This window comes from Rattus rattus, chromosome 3 (assembly GCF_011064425.1).
Source record: "Rattus rattus isolate New Zealand chromosome 3, Rrattus_CSIRO_v1, whole genome shotgun sequence".
Classification (NCBI taxonomy): Eukaryota; Metazoa; Chordata; class Mammalia; order Rodentia; family Muridae; genus Rattus; species Rattus rattus.
The window spans coordinates 86,297,885-86,320,671 of NC_046156.1; the positions used below are offsets into that span (position 1 = coordinate 86,297,885).

The following is a 22,787-nucleotide window of genomic DNA, read 5'->3' on the forward strand; positions in this document are numbered from 1 at the left end:
TGTGAGAGCAGACAACGGTTCAGTTAGGAGGACCAACAATCATCTTAAGTACTCTAGGAGCAGGTTTTAATATAAACTCAACTTATTTATTTCTTTGGGAAGTTACTTTATCAGCTTCCTGTATTAGCAAATTATATAGACATTGTACAAAAACTTTACAAGACCTAAAACATAGTCTATTTTGTATTGGCATAAAACTGATCTCAGAATAAAATTAAGCAAACAGCAAATAATAAAAAGATTAGTATAATTCCCTGCAAAACTGTTACCACCACTAAATTTAAGATTATAAAGGAATACAGCTTTTTATCCAGTTAATTAAACCAAATTTCTGAAAATAGAAATCTACAAAATACTACAATGGTATAAGGCTACATCTATATAAATCCAAATCTTATTTTGCATGCATGTCTGCAACTGATTTTTTTTCAATATTTAAGTAACACTGGCCCACTAAAGTACGGTAAATTCACTATTCTGACAGTTAAGGGGTATTCTAGAAAATTATCATTTGTCTTTTATACTGGGTATGCTTCAAATAATAATAATAATCTCAAGAATATAGAGTAAAATTTGTGAAAATTATGTTAGTGGGAACATTTATAAACAAAACATTTTATATTAAATTGAAACTCCCAACTTATTTTAAAATCAGTAGTAAAAGATACACTGTATCGGCAGCTGTCTCTGCATAACAGGCAATTACATTTTTAAATTTTATTCATGCTCTTAGTAGCTTGGCATAGTACAAAAATAAAAAGATGCCTTCAAATCAAAATAGAAATTTCATAATACCTAACTGTATTAAAAAAAAAAGGTAGGGAAGACAAAATTTTCCTTCCAAATTATACTAGCAGGATATACTTTTACTTCTATACTCACACCAAAATTGGAAAAATAAATAAAAAGGAAGAAACAATAAAATAAAAGAAATAATAATAATGAAAAGAATACCAGGAACCTAAATTTTTTTATACTTCTAAAAAGGACTTCCTAAGAATTGATACTAATAGTATTGGTTTAAGAAATTAGGCCATTGTAAACAAATTGAACCCACTCAAAGTAAACCTTTATTGAAATATAAAAATATTATATTAGGTACCCAGGAAAATTTGCTGTAATATCAAATATATGGTTTTTATGTTAGAAAAGTGACAATAAACAAAAGGGAGTTGCTATATCCCTGTCACACTAAAGCAGCACAATAATATTGGTGTTTAATATTTATTTCACTACGCCAATATTTACGTGCTGCTAGAGCGGAACAAGTATGTCAATGTCCAAACATAATAATACAAGTGTGATGATAACAATATAGTCTTGAATGAATTTCCTTAAATTTCTAGAGCAGCAAATAATGATTCGCATCTTGACTGTAGTATGTAAACCATGATGTGCTGCTACAGTACTTTAAGGTTCCAAAAGACAGGATTCACCAAACAGAACAACGCCCTTTGAAGCTTTATTACAAACCAAAACCCAAAAACCTTGGAAGAATTTTTAAACGTACCTGCAAGATTAAAAATCGATTATGGTCTAAGTCAATCCCATGGCTTCTAAGAAGATTTCCAACATCTTTAAATGTCCTCTTCTTCCCACTTATATGATAGACAGAAGTGTTATCTCTGTAGGCTGTTCTAGATACATAGAAGTTGCTGTTAGGAAGGACGTCATAATCATCCCCTTCCTGTTTTTAGGAAAAAAAGAACCAGAAAACTGTTGGTATGTTTGATCCAGATTTTATTTACTTTATACTGAAACTAATGCAACGGATTAAATATTTTATTTCTTTCTTGTATTCTTTAGCAGAGTCATAAATGTATATAACTAACTTTAGTCCTTTTCACCTATTACTAGTTTTACCTCCCCTGAATTAAGTATGACCATAAGCTGACAACCATTTTAAAATGAAGTAAAAATAAACTGCTTTACAAAGGACTAGATACTTCTCCAAGTTGTTTGGTTTCTTTCTCAAAAACCTCTAAAAGTTTAAACCAAGCAAACAAAAATGAAATTTTTGAAGAAGCCAAAAAATATATCTGAATAAGAGCCAAGGAAGGTGGACAAGAACTCCAGCATATCTACAACAACCCACTGCATTCGAATAACCTTGATGACTGGTTAAAAAGGAAGACACGGCTTAAGGAAAGTACTAAGGGAAACACTTTACTGGTCGAGGTGGTGTCAGGGAGTATGGCTGTCAGTTTATTGTGTGTAGTGTCTGTGTGGGTGTGTGGTGTTTGTGTGTGTCTGGGTTTGGGATTCCCTTTGCACTTTCCTGAACAACATCTCCTATCATTAATTGAAAGACAAATCATAAAAATTCAATTATATACCCGATAAAGCAAATAATAAATCCATTTTAGCATTAAAGTTCATTTATTCTTAAAGGCTCTGTGTCATATTCAACTTTAGATGGATCAAAGACTAGGTATTGGAATATCTGATTTACTGGCAATTTATTCTCTAACTCAAATACAACAGAATGAATTCAGAACAAAATTACGATAGATGTTTCTGTATAATTAAACTTCTTTATATTTAAAACACACCCCAGCATCCAATCATCTGTTACTTTATTATATCCATTAATTTTTTTAAGGTTCTTTTCAGTTGCTTTTTGAATCATAGATTTTTTAAGTTAATTAAACAGAGGCCTGCCCCCTACCATTTTAAAAAAATGCTACACCACGGTAGCTCAAACCTTAGAAAATTCCATATTTTACACACACAGCTAATTACTATATTTTAGACTCAATTATTACATTTTAAAAATTAAAATGTTTATCCTAAAGAGAAAAAATGTATAACTTAAAATGAAGCCCATATGTATACTGAATGGAATGAATGCTTAGTTAGCACTCAGGGTCCCCTAAATCAGTGTTTTCCTCCAAAAAGTTGAAGCAAATATGGTCACAGAAGCAAAAAACATTTCTTTTGCTTTAATTATACACAAACATAAAATAAACAACAATTCAGGTCTACAATAACAAAATGTGAAATGTTTCTTTTTCTTGCTTGAAGTTGCAAGTAGAAAATAATCTTACCTTATCAATTATCTTTTGAAAATGAACTTCTACAGTACAACTCTGAATATCCTTGTGCTCATCAGAATTATGTATCAGTACTGACAGCTTTTTAGACCTTATTTTTTGTGCTCGATAGCCAAACACAAAAAGCATGGAATCAATAACATTGGATTTTCCACTGCCATTTGGTCCAATAATACAGGAAAAACGCTGCATAAAAGTAAATTTAAAAAAAATTTAAATTTAAAGTCACACTTTATACTAATTTTAAACTACTCCATAACTTAATTTACAGTAAAAATTAAAGGTGTTTAAAGGTTTTCATTATTAAAAGATAAATACTTTTTCATTCTTTCTCTTTAGAAATAAAAGCAGTTTATTAAGAAAAGGAAAGCACTCCAAGAATGGGAGTGGCCAGTGAACTGAAGGAAAAGAATGCGCTCCAAAATCCCAATTTGAGTTTTCTTACATCATGTTCTTCTCTAGCACATGCTTTACTATCTTAAATAAAACCATATTCAAATTCTAATCCCGACATCTTACAAACCTCTTTAGCACAGTCAACGGAAAAAAATTACCTTCTAACAAAATCAGGTCTTATTCAATATGCAAACATTAGTGCTAAAGATATACCAGATATCAGATAAAGAAAAAACCAATTCCTGTTGTTGAAATCACAGGCAGCAACATGCTGTCTGGGTGCCTATGTGCATATGTGTGTGAATCGAGTCAGGACCGTTAGAAAACTGAAATATCTTGTAATAAAGATGTATTACAAGTTACTTAAGTAGGCAAATACCTTATGGAAAGGTCCCAGAATTTTCTCTCCAGCATAGGACTTGAAGTTTTGGTTTACAATATGAGTTATCATAAGCCGAGGAGCTCCAGTTTCACTGGCCATTGCTGGAGGTGGGGGTGGAGGGATACTATTCAAAATCTCTTCTAAACTTCTGCTATCAAGCTCCTCACCTGGAGTCTCTAGGTTAACGAAGAGGAAAGCCTACATTAGTGTAATTAGTTGTAAGCCCATTGCCTGCTAGTATTTAAAGAACGTAATTCAGGAATGTTACTTTTGAAACCTAGGAATTTACTTTCCACACAAACAAATCCTAAACTCATGGGGATGGATACTCCTTCAAATTAGTCAAAGAAATCAGACCATTCACAAAATTTGGTAATACTACACTGTTTTCATTAGAGGAGTCAAAATACTATACCATAAAGAAAACCTTGCAACAAACGGATTCCCCGATGCCTAATCTGAGACAGGAGATGCAACTCTAACGATCGAAAATCCAACTCTCTACAAGGTTCAGCACTTAAGAAACTCACAAACTTAATGGTCACGAGAATTTCACACTAGCTCTTAATTTCTACACTCAGAAGGCACCACGCTCTCAAATTATACCTTCTCTTTAAAGGCAATCTAAGGGGCCTAGCGTTTTTTTTTTCTTGTGTAGGACCCGAGTTTAGTTCCCAGCACCCGCAATCGGAGGCTTGAGACCGCCTATTACTGGAGGTTCGTGCCCTCCACGGGAACTTGCACTCATGTACATATGCCCCCATCACCAAACACCGACACACTTTAAAAAGTAAAAATTACTATTACACCCCAAAAGGCAGTCCAACAGTAAAGGGTGAGTCAAGCAACTCCACATCACATTCAGTGCAGTCTAGGGGCGCACAGGCGCTCAGCAACTCAGGGCTGACCATTGCCGCTTTCAACGGAAATACGGGAAAGATGTCAGTGCTACTCCGAAACACAGAAATTCACAACTCAAGTTTTCCGCTCACATTCATCCCTTCCAGAACCGTTACAGAAAACTGCATGGAATTCCTTAGAAAACCACAGAATGGCTTTCCGGAGCTACCGAAGTCAACCTGTCGCCTGCGGCCCGCCAACCTCCGCAGGCTTCCGACGCACCCGGATCCTGGCCGGTCACTCACCTGCAGCTGCAGCGCTGTCCACTTCGCAGTCCGGTTGCTCCTTCTCCCCTTCGCTGAGGGCACCGTCCTCGGAGGGCGGCGGCCCTTCTTCCTGGTGGCAGGCAGTGGAGGGCTTGGTGCCCTTACGCCGCATGGTGGCTGCGGCGGGAGAGAATCTGGAGTCAGGTCGGCCCGCAGCTCGCTGCCCAGGTCCCGCAGCAGCAGGACGGGCTCCGCCCAGGACCCACCCGCCGCCGCAAGCAGGTAGCGGGTCCTGAGGAAAGTGGCTACTAGGAACACAGCGGCGGCAACGTGGCCGGACGGCTTTTCCCACGCCCCAGGTAAGTGGGAAAAAATCCTAGCCGCGCCCGCCCGGGACAGAGGAATTCGCTCAGGACACCCGCCCCTGTGGAGCCATCTCTCAAGAGAAGGACATCTGCTGACAGTCTCCTGCCGTCGGGGCTGGGGAGTGAATGCGCTCGGTATCGGAAAGAGAAGTTCGACCAGCTTCGGGTCTGCGTGGCTACTCTCCAGAGCAGCAGCGCCTGCCCGGCAGACTTGTCATCCCCCTCCCAGCTCCCCGCCATTTAGGTCCTGAGTCCTGGACGGCCGGAGGAGTCGAAGTCTCTTCTCACCGCCCCAGCGAAGAGGATGGCCGAAGCCGAAGCCACCCGCCATACACTGCAAAATTGGACTCTGGCAGCGTCGGCTCGGGTTGGGTCATTTTCCCGGATAGTAGGGGTTTATCCCCCCGGTCCGGGGCGGAGTCCCGATGGACAGTATAAGTCATGCCAAGTCCCCAAGGAGGGGCTCTGAGTGGGACTGCAGTCCCCTTGAGAGACGGGACGGACCGGCCTGGGGGAGGGGGGGACGCCCTGGCCGAGACAGGCTCGCAACCTCCCCCAGGAAGAGGCGCCGGAGCCGCCGCCCGGCAGCCGAGGGGGAGGGGTGACAGGCGACGGAGCTCCCCGAGCCGCCTCCGCTGCACTTGGCCGCTCTGGCTCCAGGCCTCCGTGTTCCCGGCGCCCGCGGGGCAGGGAGGAAGAATGAGATAACCTGATCTAGAAAAGAAGTACTTCACCTTGTCGGCAGGTCCACTCCGAGCAGGGCTGAAACCGTGGGACTGCCGACCCCCGCCTCGCTCCTACCGGTGTTTCGGCTCCGGGCCCTTCACTCGAAAATGGCGCCTAAAATCCAAACTCGAACGGAAATTCGTTACAAATGCGCGCAATGGTTTCTGGGACCCGCGAATTTGAAAAAAAGTGCGGCGATTCCCACCGCCATCTTCGGGCCGTTCGAGCGCATGCGCGGGCTCTACCCGGGACTGTGGCGCGAGGGGGAAGTTCCGACTGGGAAGGGAGAGCAAGGAGGGATACTACGTCTTTTCTATGGTCTTTAACAGAAAGAGTTGTGGACACTACGGCCTCTCGCACTTTTAGAACGACAGCATTTGAAAGACAGGAGAAATTTGAAAAAGAAAAAAAATACCAAGCAGGGTCCCGCCCACAGCTGTAGGCGGGGTCCAGTTGCCCAATAACACCTTCCAGTGAGAGGGCGGGCTCGGTTAGGGGCGGGGTCAAGAACCCGCCTGGGTGACTGGCACCCGGCAAGTATCGCGGGAACATGGCAGAGGGAACGCTCATAGCGCTTAGAAATCACTATGGTGACGGAAAGGTCGGGAGGCTACTTGGTAACTGGTCTGAGCTCTGAGAGCAATTGCCACCGCTTTCCTGGAACTTGAGGTAAATTTTTTCACCTCCAGAGCCTTTGAAGAAAGGCCTTGGAAGCTGTAGCGGTCATCGGTACCTACCTTCTCTTGATTTGCTGGGATGAGCTTTGCGGAGCATCAATTATTTTCCATCTCCTTCCAGCCAGCAGGGCTCTCTCTGGGTGTTGATCTTGGGATGTGGAGTTAACAGGCATAGCGAGGAAACCGGGATTAGTGAGTAATCTTGTAGTCCATTTATGAAAACAATGATTTTTTTAACTATTTTGTGTTAGTGTCTAATGAACGTTTTTGTATATAAATAACCATTTGGCCAACAGGACTCCTATGGGAGAAACGATTCCCTGGTGATAACTCGTTACCGTTATGGGGGAATTAGTTCATAAGTAGCATTTGTGTGCATTTCACAGTGAAAGGAATAACCACGATTATTAAATAGATGTGGCAATTCTTAATCCCGGGCAATTTGGTTTCCTTAATGGGCTTTTAACCTGAGTTTGAGGATAATGATGGTTGGGACTGAGTTTCTAACTCTCTGAAAATTGTATACTAAGTTTTGTGTGTTTAGGCTTTGTTTTCCTGGATGGTTGGTTTTCCTATAATTTTGAAAAAACGATCTGAATCACTCATCCTCCGCAATGTTAAAGAACCGCTGATTAATTTGGCAGCCCCTAGTAAATATTTATACAGTAACTTTTAAATTGAGAGCTGCTAGCCTTTCTCGATTTTTCCCTCTACTTATTTAGGATCTGGCATACTACAGCACCAATAAACCTGTTTAATGAGTGAATTTACGTTGTTGTTCTAATATGTCATGGCTCTTAGATGCATAACACTTAGGTTCAGTGATTCTCTGGAAGTGCTGGTGGAGACTGCAAGTGTGAGTCGGCCGGAGTTTGGAGATTGGTGTGGTTTGAATAAGCATTCGCTAAAATTATAATGCACCTTTATATTTATTGTTGAAAGTAAATTGTCTTCTTAAAACAAATGTCACCATAAAGCTTAATGAATTTTGGGGAGGAGGGCGATGTAGGAATACCAAGAGGATACAGGGATTCTTCTTAGGAGCTTCTGGAATTATTTTGTATTTTTAGAGGTCCTAAAATACAACCAAGCTGAGTGGAGAGATACCTACAATGAAAAAATAGACTGGGGCAGGGGAGATGGTTCAGTGTTAAAAGCACTTATTGCTCTTGCAGAGGACCCAGGTTCTGTCCAGCACCATCTGTAACTCCAGTTCCAGGGGATTCAGTGTCCTCTTCTGGCCTCAGGAGGGAGACATGCATGTGGTACACATACTTGCAGATAAGACACTCATGCATGTAAAGTAAATAATGTAATGTAATAAAAAGGTAGATTAGACCATATGGAAAAGTGTATATGCTAGTCAGAGCAGAATTTAGTAGAAAGCTGTAAATAGAAAATAGTATGGGTTCCCAGCACCCATACTGAGCAGTTCCCACCTACTTGTAACTCCAGTCCAGGGGACCTGACATGCTACGCACACACACATACAGGCAGGCACTCACATGTACACATTAAAAATTAGAAAACAACCCTAAATCCCATTACTTCTTTGGGTGTATAATTGGGCAGTTTACTCATCAAGTGTTTTTGGGAATGTTTATTTATAAAAAAAAAATCAACAAATAATGTTTATCTCATAGAATTGTTTGTAATTGTTCATCTAGTATACATAAGTATTTGATGTTACTGTGTGATGGCATATTTAAAGTATGTGCTAATATCAATAATGCCATATCAAATTTGAGAAAGAGTAGTTATGAAGGATCTTGAAAGGCAAGTCCAGAATATAGCTATAAGCTGTGTATAGCTTGAGAGATGAGGAAAGAGGTTTGCCATGCATTTAGAATAGCCTAGGCTACATGGTGAGGTGGAGTCAATACTCTACAGTGAGATAGTATTAAAAAAAAAAAAAGAATGAGGAGAAGGAAGAGTTCTTTTTAAAAAAAAACTATTTTATGTATATGAGTACATTGCTGCTGTCTTCAGACACACCAGAAGAGGGCATCAGATTTCATTACAGATGATTGTGAGCAACCATGTGGTTGCTGGGAATTGAACTCAGGACCTCTGGAAGGGTAGTCAATGCTCTTAACCACTGAGCCATCTCTCGAGCCTGGAAAAGAATTCATAACAAGAACTGAAGTGGGCTGTTATGTTACAGGGAAAAGAGATCAGTCATAGCTTTAGTTAGATGGATATTGATAAACACGCTTTCATGTGGTAGGGAAGAGTGCCTAGGCAAAAGAAAGGAAAGATTCACAGTTCTTTTGGACTGTTATAGATTTTGGTGGTTAAGAGTATAAACAAAGTCAAATGCTGCTCTTTATGGACCTTTGAATTAGTGAAGAGGTAACAGGAATAACATAAACAGTAGCATTATAGTTGATGATGGTGTCAATATGGAAAGTTTTAACTGATGTGGAAAGCAGTGGTCTTCAATAAATCATTTTACTTAAGGACAGTCTTAAATTTAATTGAACTTACCATGCCCTGTCAGGCAAACATCTCCTCCCTCCTCCCTCCCTCCCCTCCTCCTCCTCCCCTCCTCCTCCCTCCCTCCTCCTCCTCCTCCTCCTTTTCTTCTTCTTCCCCCTCTCTCTCTCTCTCTCTCTCTCTCTCTCTCTCTCTCTCTCTCTCTTTCTTTCTTTCTTCCAAAACAGGGTCTCATATAGCTAAAATTGGCCTTGAATTCACTATGTGCCAAGGCCAGAGTTGACTTTCTGTTTATCTCTGATTTCTGGAATCAGAGGCAAGCATCATCATGCCTGGCACACAAACATTTTTATAACAGCCATAAACTAAGTTGCACAATGAAGAAGAGATATAAGAATAGTCTTAAGTCTGAATCTGAACATGATGAAATAAGGCATTTAGGGATTGGGGATGTAGGCTTAGTTGGTAAAGTGCTTAAAGAGGCCCCGGATTTGATTCTCAGCATTGCCTAAGACATGGATATGGATAGCAGACTCCTGTATTGCCATTACTCAGGTGGGAAAGGCAGGAGTATAGTGAATTCAAGATTATTTTACATAGCTAGTTTAAGGTTAACCTGGACTATGAGATTCTGTCTCAAAAAACCAAAACGAATCTGAGTGTTCTGGTCCAGGCCTTCTAGCACCTGGGAGGCAGAAGCAGGTATCTCTGTCAGTTCAAGGCCAGTCTGGCTTCTTATACTACTGAGTATGATTACAAATGTCAAACAGTGTAGGGGAGGCCATGGTGCAGTTGCAGAGCTTGCCTGGTATCCAAAAGGGAGAAAACAATGTCACTTTTCATTGGGTTCTTTGTGCTATCCATCATTAAATGTCTTGTATATCTTCCCAGAGAAGTATTTTAGTACCCGCCAACTTAAATACATTTTTATTTGCAGACAAGGGATTGAATTACATTTTACAAAGGTTTTGTAAAATGTACATGATGTGTGTATAGGCATGTGCTATGGCACACGTGGAGATCACAGAACAACTTGGTGGAGTCAATTTCTTCCTTCCAGAGCCTTTAGGTGGGTTCTGGGGATTGAACTAAGGTCATCAGGTTTGTGTGACAGGTTCCTTTACCTGATGAGCCATTTTGCTGACCCTGTTACATAATATTGCTATACATCTTGCTTTTCTTTTATATATTACAGTTATATTCCTATATCAATAGATAGTCCATTTGAAAAATAATCGTGTAGCATTGTATTTTGTTGGTGCAATATGATTCTTCAGTTTTATTTGAATTAAAGATCATTGGTATTTGTGTGGTTAGGCTGTAAACATGCATGTGTATATGTATTTGTATGTACATGTGTGTGCAGGTGCTCATGTCTATGTTGCTGGAGGTAGATATCAGTTATCTTCTGTCATTTGCTGTTTTTTTTTTTCTTTGCATATATGTCTACATGCCAGAAGAGGGTGCCACACCTCATTATAGACGGTTGTGAGCCACAATGTGGTTGCTAGGAATTGAACTCAGGACCTCTGGAAGGGTGGTCAGTGCTCTCAACCTCTGAGCCATCTCTCCAGCCTCACTGTGTTAGTTTTTGTGACAGGGTTTCTCACTGAACTCAGAACTTACCAATTGGCTGGACCTCCTGGCAGTTTTGGGGTTCTGCATCTCTCTATCCCCTGTGCTAGTGTTACAAACACATGTGGGCTTTTTATGCATGCTAGGATTCCAAACACAAGTCCTCGCACTTGCAGGGCTGCTGTTTACCTGTTGAGCCATCCCCTCAACCTCACTCACTATCTAATATATATTTTTAGACTAGTAAATTAGTGCTTTGCACAATTAATTGAACACCCTGCAAAAAAGTTGTAAAAGCCATTAACAATGACATAGGGAGCTAGCAAGATAGGGGCTTCCATCCAGTAGAGGAACTGCATGGTGGAAGGAGAGACCCAGTCAGCTTCTGCAAGTTGGACTGCTGTACTCACACAATTAATTAATTAATTTCAATAATAATAATCTTGAGGTCAGAGAGAGAGAGTTTTTAGGTAAAAATTACTTCAGGGCAAGTCAAAGGATGCAAGGTTTACCCCAGGAACTGGCTCCTAAAAGTTATCCACGGACACCAATAATAAGGTAAAATTTTAAAAAGAGATTTTTAATGTGTTTGGATATTTTGATTGCATGCACATCTGTATTCCATATGCATGCTGTTCTAAGGAGACCAAATTAAAATAAAAAGATTAAAGAAAACATTGAAAACTGGTCTTAATGGTACATATTTAATCATAGTACTTGTAAGCTTGAGGCAGGAAAATCAGAAGTTCAAGGACATCTTCAGCTATATTGCCAGATTGAGGCCAGCCTGGGCTACCTGAGACTCTGTCTCAAAATAAAAAGGTAATATTGGAGTGTAGATATTTATCATGGGTAGAATTGCAAGGATATACAGTTTGATATTTATGTACATCATAGTATAGGCTCAAGGAATTTCATACAATGTTTATTCGAGCATCCCTGTTCTCACTGGTTTGTCATATAGAGGCAGGTTTGGACCTTTCTACTGGTATTTTGGTGACACTTAGATTTTGGAGCCTTTTGGATTAAGGACCCTCAAATTGTACCATGCAAGATTTTAATGAACATATATCTATAATTCTTATAATCAAACTTTGTGCTCAGATTGGGTATCATGTACATGGTATCTCATATACGTATGCAAATAGTAAATTCCTCAACTAGGAGTCCTTCCTAGAGTATATTTCTTTGTATTATCTCCTGAGTTAGTACTTTCTCACTCAAAATAAGGTGTGTGTAGCATGGTGGCTGTCAGTGTATTTGTCTGTGCTATAAGAAGAACTGGGAAGGAAGTAGATTTTCCCTTCTCCTTTTTCTTCTTTCTTTTCTAAGTCGACTGTCCACTTTTATAATAAAACTCGAAGTGGAGAATTTCCCAAACAGAGGACATTTACCTGCTCTTTGACAGATATACAATTATTTATCTTTATGCCAGCACTGGAACCTGGGCATGTGGATCTGTCCACCTGGATGATAAAAAATGCACTCTTAGTGGGGTATAGTGACAACCACCATTAATTCCAGTACTCAGGAGGTAGAGGCAGGTGGATATCTGTGAGTTAGAGGGTAGCTTGGTCTACATAGTGAGTTCTGGGACAACCAAAGCTACATAGTGAGGCCCTGTCTCAAAACAAACAAACAAGCAAGCCATCTTGTTTTCATTTTAATTTATTTGTGTTTGCTGGGATTATAAGCTTGTCTACCATACCTACACGTCAGGTTTTGCTAAACAACAATTTTTCTCCTCAAACCTTATAAATGTTGACTCACACTAGATCAACACCAACCTATAAATGATATTTAGCATAAGAACAAGCTTTGCTATTGCTGTTCTGTTTCCTGTGTAAAGTTTCACACTGTGTTCTGGAGATTGTTGCTATTTCCTTCCCTCCTACTCAGACACTGTTGGTTGGTCCGCTCCTTCCCTGCCCACTCCTGAGAGACCATTGCTTGGTCAGACCCTTCCCTTCGTTTCACCATGGTCCTCGACGTTGTCTGCAGAGCAGCTTTGTTGCACTATTGGTCAGGAAACCAAGAGGGAGTCAGTGCTCAGCTGTCTGGCTCTTTGTCCAACAATTTTTCGTTTGTTTTTTTAATTAGTCTGGGATCCAAGCCACGAGAAGTTACCACAAGCCCACGTTCAGGTGGGACTTTCTTCCTCAGCTAAACATCTGGAAACACCATCACGGACAGAGCTTTTGGTATGTCCCACTGATGCCCTAGGTTGTTCTTATTCAGCCTAGTTGACAGTGGACATTAGCCATCTCATGTAGGCAGGTAACATCCCTCAGTGCAGCGTCAGGCTGTTCTGCATGTCTTCAGATGGGCTATGTGGGAAAAGTATTTACTTTTATTTTCTTATTTAATACCGTATCAACATTTAGATGTCATTGATAGAGATGACTTCAGCTAAATGGAATTCAGGGAAAATCTCTCTAAGGCAGGGAGAATCTTCCCTGTGTTAGGTTTTTGCGCTCTTTCTCTGTGGCATCATTGTGTCTGAATGCCTGGTAAACCGGTAACAGGAATGAACTGCTCTTACTATAGAAGGTTTGATTATGACTTCTTCTGGTGAGGAAGCATCTAAATTATTATAGATGTAACTGTAGTTCATCATTCCAAATATTATGTTTTAGGTTGTAGTTAGTATAAATACGTAAATATCCTGTCTATGGTTTGTCAATTGCAGAAGCAGCAAGAATTCTGTAAATTTTTTGTACTTTTAAAAATTTTAATAGATTTGAATAATTGTAATGAACCAGGTCTTTATAGAGTGTTATTTACCCTTTTCCTTCTAATGATGAACCAGCCTGCCTCCACCTTAGGCTCAAAAGCCATCTTGTAGTAAAGATGTAAAGACAAAGGGGACTCGTTCCTGTTTATGATTAAATGTGTTTCTCAGACTGTACTTTAAGACCATTCCTCCTGGAACTTTAACAACAAATGATTCTGTGTCGCCTGTTCCAGGAAAGGAAAACCAGGTTTTTGTTTCAACAAGTTGTAATGACCATGTTGCAACCCTGCCTTTGTTTCAAAGAGTTCTTATGTCCACCTGTTGTTATGGCCACCTAGTTGTACTCTGCTTCTGTAACCACTCCTATTCTCACCAAATCCCCCCTTAGGAAACTGCCTACCCCTGAGCTATAACAGCCCTACCCCATGCCCAGTGCTGGTCTCCTGAACCCTACCTTTAGGAGGAGACAGCCCGAGTACATGAGTTAAAAAACAAACAAACAAACAAACAAAAAACTTGCTGTAGTTATTTTCGTTATGGTGGAATCTTTGGGGTTAACACTAGTTAATCTCAAAAGGGTCTGATGGAAAGGAGGAAGGGGTTTTGAGGAAGCGAGGGAGGTCCTTAGTATCTAAAACGAATGCAGGAAATGTGCCTGGAGTGAATCACATTTGTCCCTGTCTGTGCCTCTTAAAGTTTAAGAGAACTCACCCAAAGAGAGAAGTAGAGCGTGCTGCACACTTCGCCTACCCAGGACACTTCCTGAATTCAGGGACTGTGAAGCGACCTCAGTGAGCACCAATGATTTGATTTTTTTTTTTAATCTCTAGTCAGGACCTCCTTTAATGTTTGTAGTTTCCTGTAATTTTAGACCTGGTAGAGATTTTTTTACCCCTTTTAATTATGTTTTCACTTGATTTTTTTCTACATTGTCTAACAATACTGCTCAAAGAATACAAATGTAAGCCAGGCTGGCCTTGAACTCACTGAGATCCACTTGCCTCTGTCTTCCAAGTACTGGGATTGAAGGTGTGTGCTATAATGCCATGCTACAAGTTGATTTTGTGCTCAACTTAAAATTTTTTTGAGGTGGGTTTCATCATACTGGCCATGTTGGTCTTGTTCATGGTTTAAACAACTGTGCCTCATTCTTTCAAGTAGCACCACCACCACACCCAGCTTGCGTAACTTTTAAAGCGATTTATCACCTTGTTCTTAAGCAATTCAGTGGTTTTTCACTGTGTTAGCTGTAGCTATTGGGCAGTTAGCCCCAGACTGAGACACACACATACACACACATATTGGTAATAACATATTGTTTTCATGCAGAATATAGATTTAAGGCACTTAAAAATATAGTTTAGCCTGAGGAATTTAACTCATTACACGGGATCAAAACTGAGCTATGATCAAGGGTTTCCTGGTTTGCCACATCTTTTCACTTGGTCCCAGTATACTTTTGGAACATTTTGTTTGTTTTTTTTTAAGAATTCATTTATTGTATGTGTGCATGCATGCCATGGCCTCAGACAGGTTTACTTAGTGGTGTTCCGATGTAGGCCTATTGCAGACAGGCTATAGCAAACCCTGTGCTCAACCCACGGGCCTTATTGTCTACTGATACTTTTACTCCTCTCTCCGTGTGTTTAGAGGAACTAAAGGTGCTGTTGTGTTTCTTGGGATTCAAAGGGTATAGGTGTGTGCATACATGTATGTGTATATACATGTACCTGTATGCTTGTGTGCACAGTTCTCAATGTTGATATCTGTTCTCTTTATCTTTACAGTGAATACAATCAAGTGGTATTTAGCATTTCTCTGGAACTGGAGACATGAGACTGAAGATATCTCTCTTGAAAGAACCAAAGCATATCCTTCTAATCTTGTAAACCTTACTGTGTTCAACCTGCGGGCATACCATCAGGGTTCTCTTCTACTCTTTTTAACTACTTACTATTTTTCATTTCTGTGATGGTATTTTATAAACAAATTGTTTTCAAAATATTTAAGATTCCAGTTGTAGATTTTTCAGAAGTATACTGTGAGCCCAAAGACTTAATTTTAAATACTTACTGACATTTTTATTACTCTACTTCTGACGTATTTAAAAAGTAACCTTTGCTCTAATAGAATCTGAGAAGAGTTTTTAATGAAACCTGGATAATCCTCCAGGCTGTGGTGTACACACTCTAAGTCCCAGCACTAGGGAGGCAGGTGGACTTTCGAGTTCAAGGCCGGCCTGGTCTACAGTGTGAATTCCAGGACAGCCAGGGCCTCACAGAGAAATCCTGCCTCAAAAAACAAAACAAAGCTCTGACTCATTTGCTAATGTGATCTCACACATATGTGCTCATTTAGTTTTGCTTTATTTCTTTGTACTCCTGATAAAGTAGAGGACAAACTAGGGGAATCCCAACAGTAAGCTTTATTATTTCACAAGGGAAGGCAACAATTATTCTTTCCTATATATACAACCCTTATATTCTGTCAGAGCCGTTATTTGGACTTTAAGAAGGTACAATTGTCCCTCTTCGTCTCATTCTTAGACATTTCAGTCAGTTCTCACAGCATTACCTGTGGGCTTCATTGCCAGTCTGTGAGGGTGTAAGAAACTTACTATGGGGGGGGGACTTACTATTTCACCCTTGCAGCATTCAGAGATCCTGTTTTAGTAATTTGAGGTTCTTTTGTTTGCTTGTTTGTTTATTTATGTTGTTGCTGGGCATCGAATCCAGGCCTACCTTGAGCACATTAAGTGCAGTTTCTGCATGGAACTATACTCCCAGCCCCCATTTTTATTTTATCTTTCAAGATGTTGATCTGCTGTAGATATGAAACAAAGAAAAATTTGGTCCCTCATCAGAAATAGGAGAATACTGATTTAAGCATATCCTTCTCCTTTTAAATTTTGTTTCTATTTGTAGTACTTTAATTATTTAATTCTTGGATAGAGATATGGCTTTTCTTTAACTCGATTTTCTGTCTTTTCAAAGCGTGTTTTCAGGAATTCAGAGCACTGTAGGTGCTCCCTGTCTGCACTTCCCCTTTTAAGCTCAAGGGTAACTCTGTTTACATTTCCTTGTCTAGCAGTCCTCAAATGGCTACTGTCTTTGCTTACCCTGGACATACTCATGTATAGAACCTTATAGAAACTACTCTTGTTGTGTTTTGAGATGAGCGTGTGTGCTGTGGGGTTGCCTTAGCTGCTTGTCTTGGTCTTGGAGATATTGTTAGGACAGGACAGTTAGGAGCACTTGCTCTGCTTCCCAAGTGTGGTTCGCACTGATTGACTTACAGCCACCTGTAACTCCAGGGGATCTGATGCCCTCTCCTGGCCTCTGGGGGCACTGACATAAACCTGTGGCACACACACATCCACAAATAAAAATCAAATACATCCTTAAAAAGGAAACATTGTGAGGTGGCTGCAGTTGTGCTGAGTGCTTTGGTAGTGGCCCAGTGTCCTTTCCTGTACATCGATTGGGCTTCAGTTCAGAATAGTCCACTGCCACTTCCGTACTCTATTGTCTTTTTATCTTTTTGCTTAATTTATCATATTTTGAATTGATTAAAAGATCTTGGAACACATTAGGGTGCAGTCTCTTTCCTTGGAAAAAGTTTGTTTATATAATGTAAAATGAACATTGCTGGGAAAATAAGGAAAAAGTGAGAAGATGGTAGAAGAACTCTAGGAGAGTAGACAGCCTAACCAGGGCTGACCTGGTGAGTTAGGAGTAGAAAGATAAACAAGAATAAGCACCTTACACAAGTGACAAGTGGACCATTTCCTCCAGGGACACAGTCTGCTTGGGGAAACTATCAGTTTGTCCTGATGGGAGATGTGGGAACTTATATAGAAATTCTTGGGCTAAATCAGAGACTGAAAAAACTAAAGGGAATAAAGAATTGGGGGATCATATTTCATTTATTCCTGTGCATCTTACAGGTAAGTTGTAACTGAATTATTGTTTATTTCAGTGTCAGAAAGTTTGTATTGTTGCAGCCTTCAGATGGTTCAGTGGGTAAAGGACCTGGCACCAAGCCTGTTCTGAGTTCGATTCCTGGGGCCTATGTGGTGGAAGGAGAAAACCGACTCTGCACACTCCTGCAAGATGCCCTCTGACCTTTATACAAGCACTGTGGCAGTGCTTACTCACACACGCTTCCATCACACACACACACACACACACACACACACACACACACACACACACATACTCATACATACATACACACACATTCATGCATACACACACCACACGCATATGTGTGCACACACCACACGCACATGCATGCACACTCCCCCATGATAAATAATAAATATGGTTCTAAGACTTAAAACCATTTTATTGTTAATTAAACATAAATAAGTAAGGGTTGGGATGGAGCCATCATACATAGAGCACTAGGACTCTTAGGACCATACAAATGAAAAAAATCAAAATAGAAACAGGTAACTGGCATGGAAACAGGAGAAATGGTAAGGTAGTAGTTTCTTCCCTAGAGGATCATCATTCTAGTGTGCACCTGGAAGAGACAGCTCACTGTCTTTAAAAATATTAATGTTTTTAATTTACTAAATAATGTGTGTTACTGGGCATGGTGGCTCATGCCTTTAATCCCAGCACTTGGGAGGCAGAGGCAGAGGCAGAGGCAGAGGCAGAGGCAGAGGGAGAGGCAGAGGCAGAGGCAGAGGCGGCAGAGGGAGGCAGAGGAGGCAGAGGAGGCAGAGGAGGCAGAGGCAGAGGCGGCAGAGGCGGCAGAGGAGGCAGAGGCAGAGGCAGAGGAGGCAGAGGCAGGGGGGGAGAGAGAGAGGCAGAGAGGGAGAGAGGCAGAGGGGGAGGCAGAGGGAGAGAGGCAGAGAGACAGAGGCAGAGAGAGAGAGGAGGGAGAGAGAGAGAGAGGGAGAGAGAGAGAGGCAGGGAGAGGGAGAGAGGAGGGAGAGAGAGAGGCAGAGGGAGAGAGGCAGGGGAGAGAGGCGGGGGGAGAGAGGCAGGGGAGAGAGGGGGAGAGGCAGAGGGGCAGAGAGGAGGGAGGAGAGGCAGAGAGAGGCAAGGAGGCAGAGAGAGGAGGAGGCAGGGGCAGGGGCAGAGGCAGAGGCAGAGGCAGAGGCAGAGAGGCAGAGGGATATCTGTGATTTTGAGGCCAGCCTGCTCTACCTAGTAAGTTCTACACCAGTTATGGATACTTAGGGAGACCCTGTCTCAAAAAGAGAGAGCGCGGCTCAGAGTTTAAGAGTGCTTACTGGTCTTTCCGAGGACACAGTTCAATTAACAGCACTCACATGGTGGCACACAACCATCCATAAATCCATCTTAGTTAGGTTTTTATTGCTGGGATAAAATACCAGGACCAAAAGCAACCGGGAGGAAGGGTTTCTTTAACCTTACAGTTTCATACCACAGCCTCACTTGAAAGTGACGGACTTGCAGTTGAAAGTCAGGGCAGGAGCTGATGCAGAGGCCATGGAGGGATGCTGCTTACTGGCTTGTCTCAAGTGGCTTGCTTGGCCTATCCTTCTGTGGCCCAGGACCAGCATCCCAGAGCACTACCCACAGAGAGCAGGGCCCTTCCACATCCATCCTCAATCAAGAAAAATGCATCGCCATGAGGCCGGTCTAGTGGGTCATTTCCTCAAATGGTTCCCTCCTTCCAAATGACTCGAGCAATATAATTGGCAGAATTAGCTGCATACTCCAGTCCAGTAGATCTGGAGCCCTCTTCTGACTTCCACAGGTAACAGCCATGCATATAGTGCACAGACTTACACACAATCAAGACATTCACACACATTAAATAGATCATACTTGTTAAATAAATCTATAACAATGTAAAACTATAATATACATTTTCATAATAACTAATAATTTATGTAATGAGATGCATATGTAAGTATTTATATCTTTGGTTCCCCCTTTCTTCCTCCCTATCTCCCAACATCATTTCCTACCTTTTGTGTGTTTACTTACTGTTTTGTGTGTGTGTGTGTGTGTGTGTGTGTGTGTGTGTGTGTGTGTGTTTTGACTATGCTTATGAAATATCTTCAATCACAAATTTTGTTCCCTCTCTGTCTGGCTTTCTTCTTTGATTTCTATTCTTGCAACCTATTCGGAAGACAATTTCCTTTATATGGAAAAAGTATTAAAAGTTACACAATGAGGGGCTGGAGAGATGGTTCAGTGGTTAAGAGCACCATCTGCTCTCCCAAAGGACCTGGGTTCAGTTCCTAGTACCCACCTCACAGCTCACAACTGTCGGTAACTCCAGTTCCAAGGAATCTGACATCTTCACACCAATGTACATAAAATAAAGTTAAATAAATCATTAAAAATATAAAAAAGTCACACAATGAAAAACAACATTTAGAAGCTGGAAAACATTCAGCTATTCATTTGGCTTTTCATGGTCCACATCTTGAATGACTTTATATCTCCTTGACCCAGTACCACATCAAGAATTAGTGAGCTGCGTGGGTTGGACTACTGCCGAGGAGCTGTACTCATGCAGTGACGATCACCAGATAGTGAAGTGGAACCTGTTAACCAGTGAAACCAGCCTAATTGTCAAGCTGCCTGATGACATCTACCCGATAGACCTTCACTGGTTTCCGAAGAGTTTAGGCATAAAGAAGCAGACTCAGGCAGAAAGTTTTGTCCTCACAAGCTCTGATGGTAAGTTTCTAATGAATGGCTTCTGCACAGCTCTGTGTTAACAATATAGCACAGTACTGTGATTTGTGCCTGGAGTTGTCTTATAGAACTGCTATTTGATGTAGATACACTGTCACTTTAGTTTCCTCTTTGACCTTGGTGATTTTGAAGGATTCCGGTCTATTACTTTATAGAAAGTCCCTGTTTTTGTTTTTGTTTTTTCATGGTTTCTTTGAGATTTGACTCAGCCTACACATTTTTAATGAGACTATTGGGAGGTTCATGCTGTTGATTGACACATTGTTGTGATGTCAACTGTCTTTATCTGATAGCCGATGCTTACTAAGTAAATCTGCGATGCTACTATTCCCCACCCCAATATTAATTAGTTTTATTTTATGTGTACATGTGTTTTGCCTGTATGTATTGCATGTGCACCACATGCATGCCTGTGTCTGGGGAGATCAGACACTGTCTGATGCCCCAGAACTAGAGTTATGGATGTTGTGAGCCGTCATTTGGGCATTGAGAAGTAAAGTCAGTCTCCTGAAGAGCAACAAGTGCTCTTAACCACTGAGCCATCTCTCTAGGCTCTGTTTCCTCCCTTTTAATAACTTGTTTATGAAAGTGTATTTGATACTACATAAAAATGTTTTTTTCCTTCTTAGACTTCCTCTCATTTCCAAAAATCTACCGATGATTCTTGGCTAGATCATTTATTACCAGAAAAGCTGCCAGAGGATAGCTCGTCTGTCTCTGTAATCCATGTTAGATGGTTGCTATTCTACTTCAAGAAAAAAACTTTCTGTCCCATGCCATTTATCCTACTTGGTTTAATGTTAGGTTAACCTCATAGATGTTTATTTCATTAATATTCTATTACTATAATTTCTTAATCTTGATTTTGAAAGTGTCTCACATTTGGCCACTGAGAGTGCAGTCAGTGGAGCCAATGGCACTGATTTTTGTTTTTGTTTTGTGGATGTGCTCTTCATGCTTTGAGCATGTCCTTACCTACATAAGATGCCCCAAACAGGACTAATCTTATAGTCCTGTTTTCTAAGTCAGCCATTTTCCAAACAGCTCTGTCTTTAGATGGATAATGATATTTAAAAGCCAAGATACAGGCATTGCTGGGAGTGTTTTTTCTAAGGGGTGTGACTACTCTTCAGACTCTTCATCAAACAGAGCTAGGACATGGGGATACAAGTGTATGCTTAAAAATCAGAGCCATTCCGATGGTTCAGTGGGTAAAACCACCTGAAGGCCTGAATTACAATCCTTAAAACCCACATTGTGGGAAGGAGACACTGACTTTTGTAAGTTGTCTTCTGGTCTCTCTATGCATTCTTTGGTACATGCAGTCTCTTCTCCCAATAGATAAATAAATAAATGTAAAACAATTTGATGCATGTCAGTAAATCTACCACTTTCTACCTAAACCTTGAATATATTCTGGTTATACCAATTCTAATTCAATGCTACAGGGCTTAGTCCCACCCCCACCCCCCAATTCTTGGAAACAGAAGGAACTATGGTTATTATCAATATATACCTTCATTCATTTAATTCTATAATATAGAATTTTCAGAATTAATAATCTAGACACTAGACTACTGTAAGACATACTCCGTTTAGTAGTTGTGACATAATCATTTACACCTTCGGGTCTGTCTCCCCCTCCGCTCCCCTCTCCTCTCCTTTGTGTTTTTCTTCTCCCTCTCTCCCTGTCCTTCCAAGTCTCACTGTGTGTTCCAGGCTGTTCTGGAATCACTGTCCTTGGTGTCTTATGTGCTGACATTACTGGGATGTCCCAGTCTGTGGGCAGTTGTAAGGCATTTGTGATATTTAAAATGTGGTTCTGCATCTTTCAAATGTATATAACTATTTTCTCATTTGTAATTAAGTTACATTACCCCAAAAAGTCAGGTCTTATGTATTTTTAAATTTTTTTTTGCTTACTAAATGAAATATACTATTTGTGAATGTCTATCATACTATATTTATACATCTTTTTTTTATTAGACTTGCATTCCTTGAGATTAAGAAGAATAATGACGCTATTTGTCCTTGTGCCTCTAGTGTCTAATAGCTGATTGTTGGCTCAGTAATGCTAATAGATATTTTAATATAAGTCAATTAATAAAATAGGTTCTCACAGATAATTTCTTTTAGGTAAGTTTCATCTGATTTCCAAGTTAGGAAGAGTGGAAAAAAGTGTAGAAGCTCATTGTGGGGCTGTGCTTGCTGGAAGATGGAATTACGAAGGGACTGCATTAGTTACAGGTAAGTGATCTGCACATTTGTCTTTCTTTGCTGTGCTGGGATCAAAGCCAGAACCTTTCACATGCGAGACAAGTGATCTACCACTCATCAATATCCTCATCCTCACCCCCAAATAACCTTTTATGAACTTGTAAAGGAAGTTTCAAAGAAGGCATTTTCATTGTTTTACTTTCATTTCTGTGCTGTAATAAAATACTGTGAGCAAAGCCAGCATCCGGGTGGAAAAGACTTATTGTAGTTCATGCGTCCAGATTATAGTCTGTTTTTGTGGGGAAGTCAAGGCAGGAACTCAGTACATTGCACCCACAGTCAAGATCAGAGAGAGCAAACACTTAACTAGCTTTCTTTGCTGTAGTTCTGGGCCAGACTGAAGTGGTGCTACCCACACTAGGCTGGTTTTC

General features: G+C 40.7%; 2 protein-coding genes across 3 annotated transcripts in view; one reads left to right on the top strand and one right to left on the bottom strand.

Annotated features, from left to right (window-relative positions):
- The window catches only part of Smc4 (structural maintenance of chromosomes 4), a 28,411-nt gene extending 22,066 nt beyond the window's left edge, over window positions 1-6,345 (bottom strand). Inside the window, exons 1-5 of one of the 2 annotated variants that reach the window (XM_032898266.1) lie at window positions 6,037-6,345; window positions 4,977-5,114; window positions 3,829-4,007; window positions 3,048-3,239; window positions 1,511-1,687 (exon numbers count right to left, since the gene is read on the bottom strand). In XM_032898266.1, coding sequence (XP_032754157.1) covers window positions 1,511-1,687; window positions 3,048-3,239; window positions 3,829-4,007; window positions 4,977-5,109 — 681 coding nt within the window. In that variant the 5' untranslated portion in view covers window positions 5,110-5,114; window positions 6,037-6,345. The remainder of the gene's footprint in view (window positions 1-1,510; window positions 1,688-3,047; window positions 3,240-3,828; window positions 4,008-4,976; window positions 5,115-6,036) is intronic. The other variant, XM_032898267.1, reaches the window with a different exon arrangement.
- A 67-nt stretch (window positions 6,346-6,412) lies between these two features.
- Ift80 (intraflagellar transport 80) overlaps window positions 6,413-22,787 on the top strand; it is a 103,046-nt gene continuing 86,671 nt past the window's right edge. The window contains exons 1-4 of the mRNA XM_032898268.1: window positions 6,413-6,697; window positions 15,238-15,319; window positions 19,900-20,121; window positions 22,276-22,386. Coding sequence (XP_032754159.1) covers window positions 15,283-15,319; window positions 19,900-20,121; window positions 22,276-22,386 — 370 coding nt within the window. The 5' untranslated portion in view covers window positions 6,413-6,697; window positions 15,238-15,282. The remainder of the gene's footprint in view (window positions 6,698-15,237; window positions 15,320-19,899; window positions 20,122-22,275; window positions 22,387-22,787) is intronic.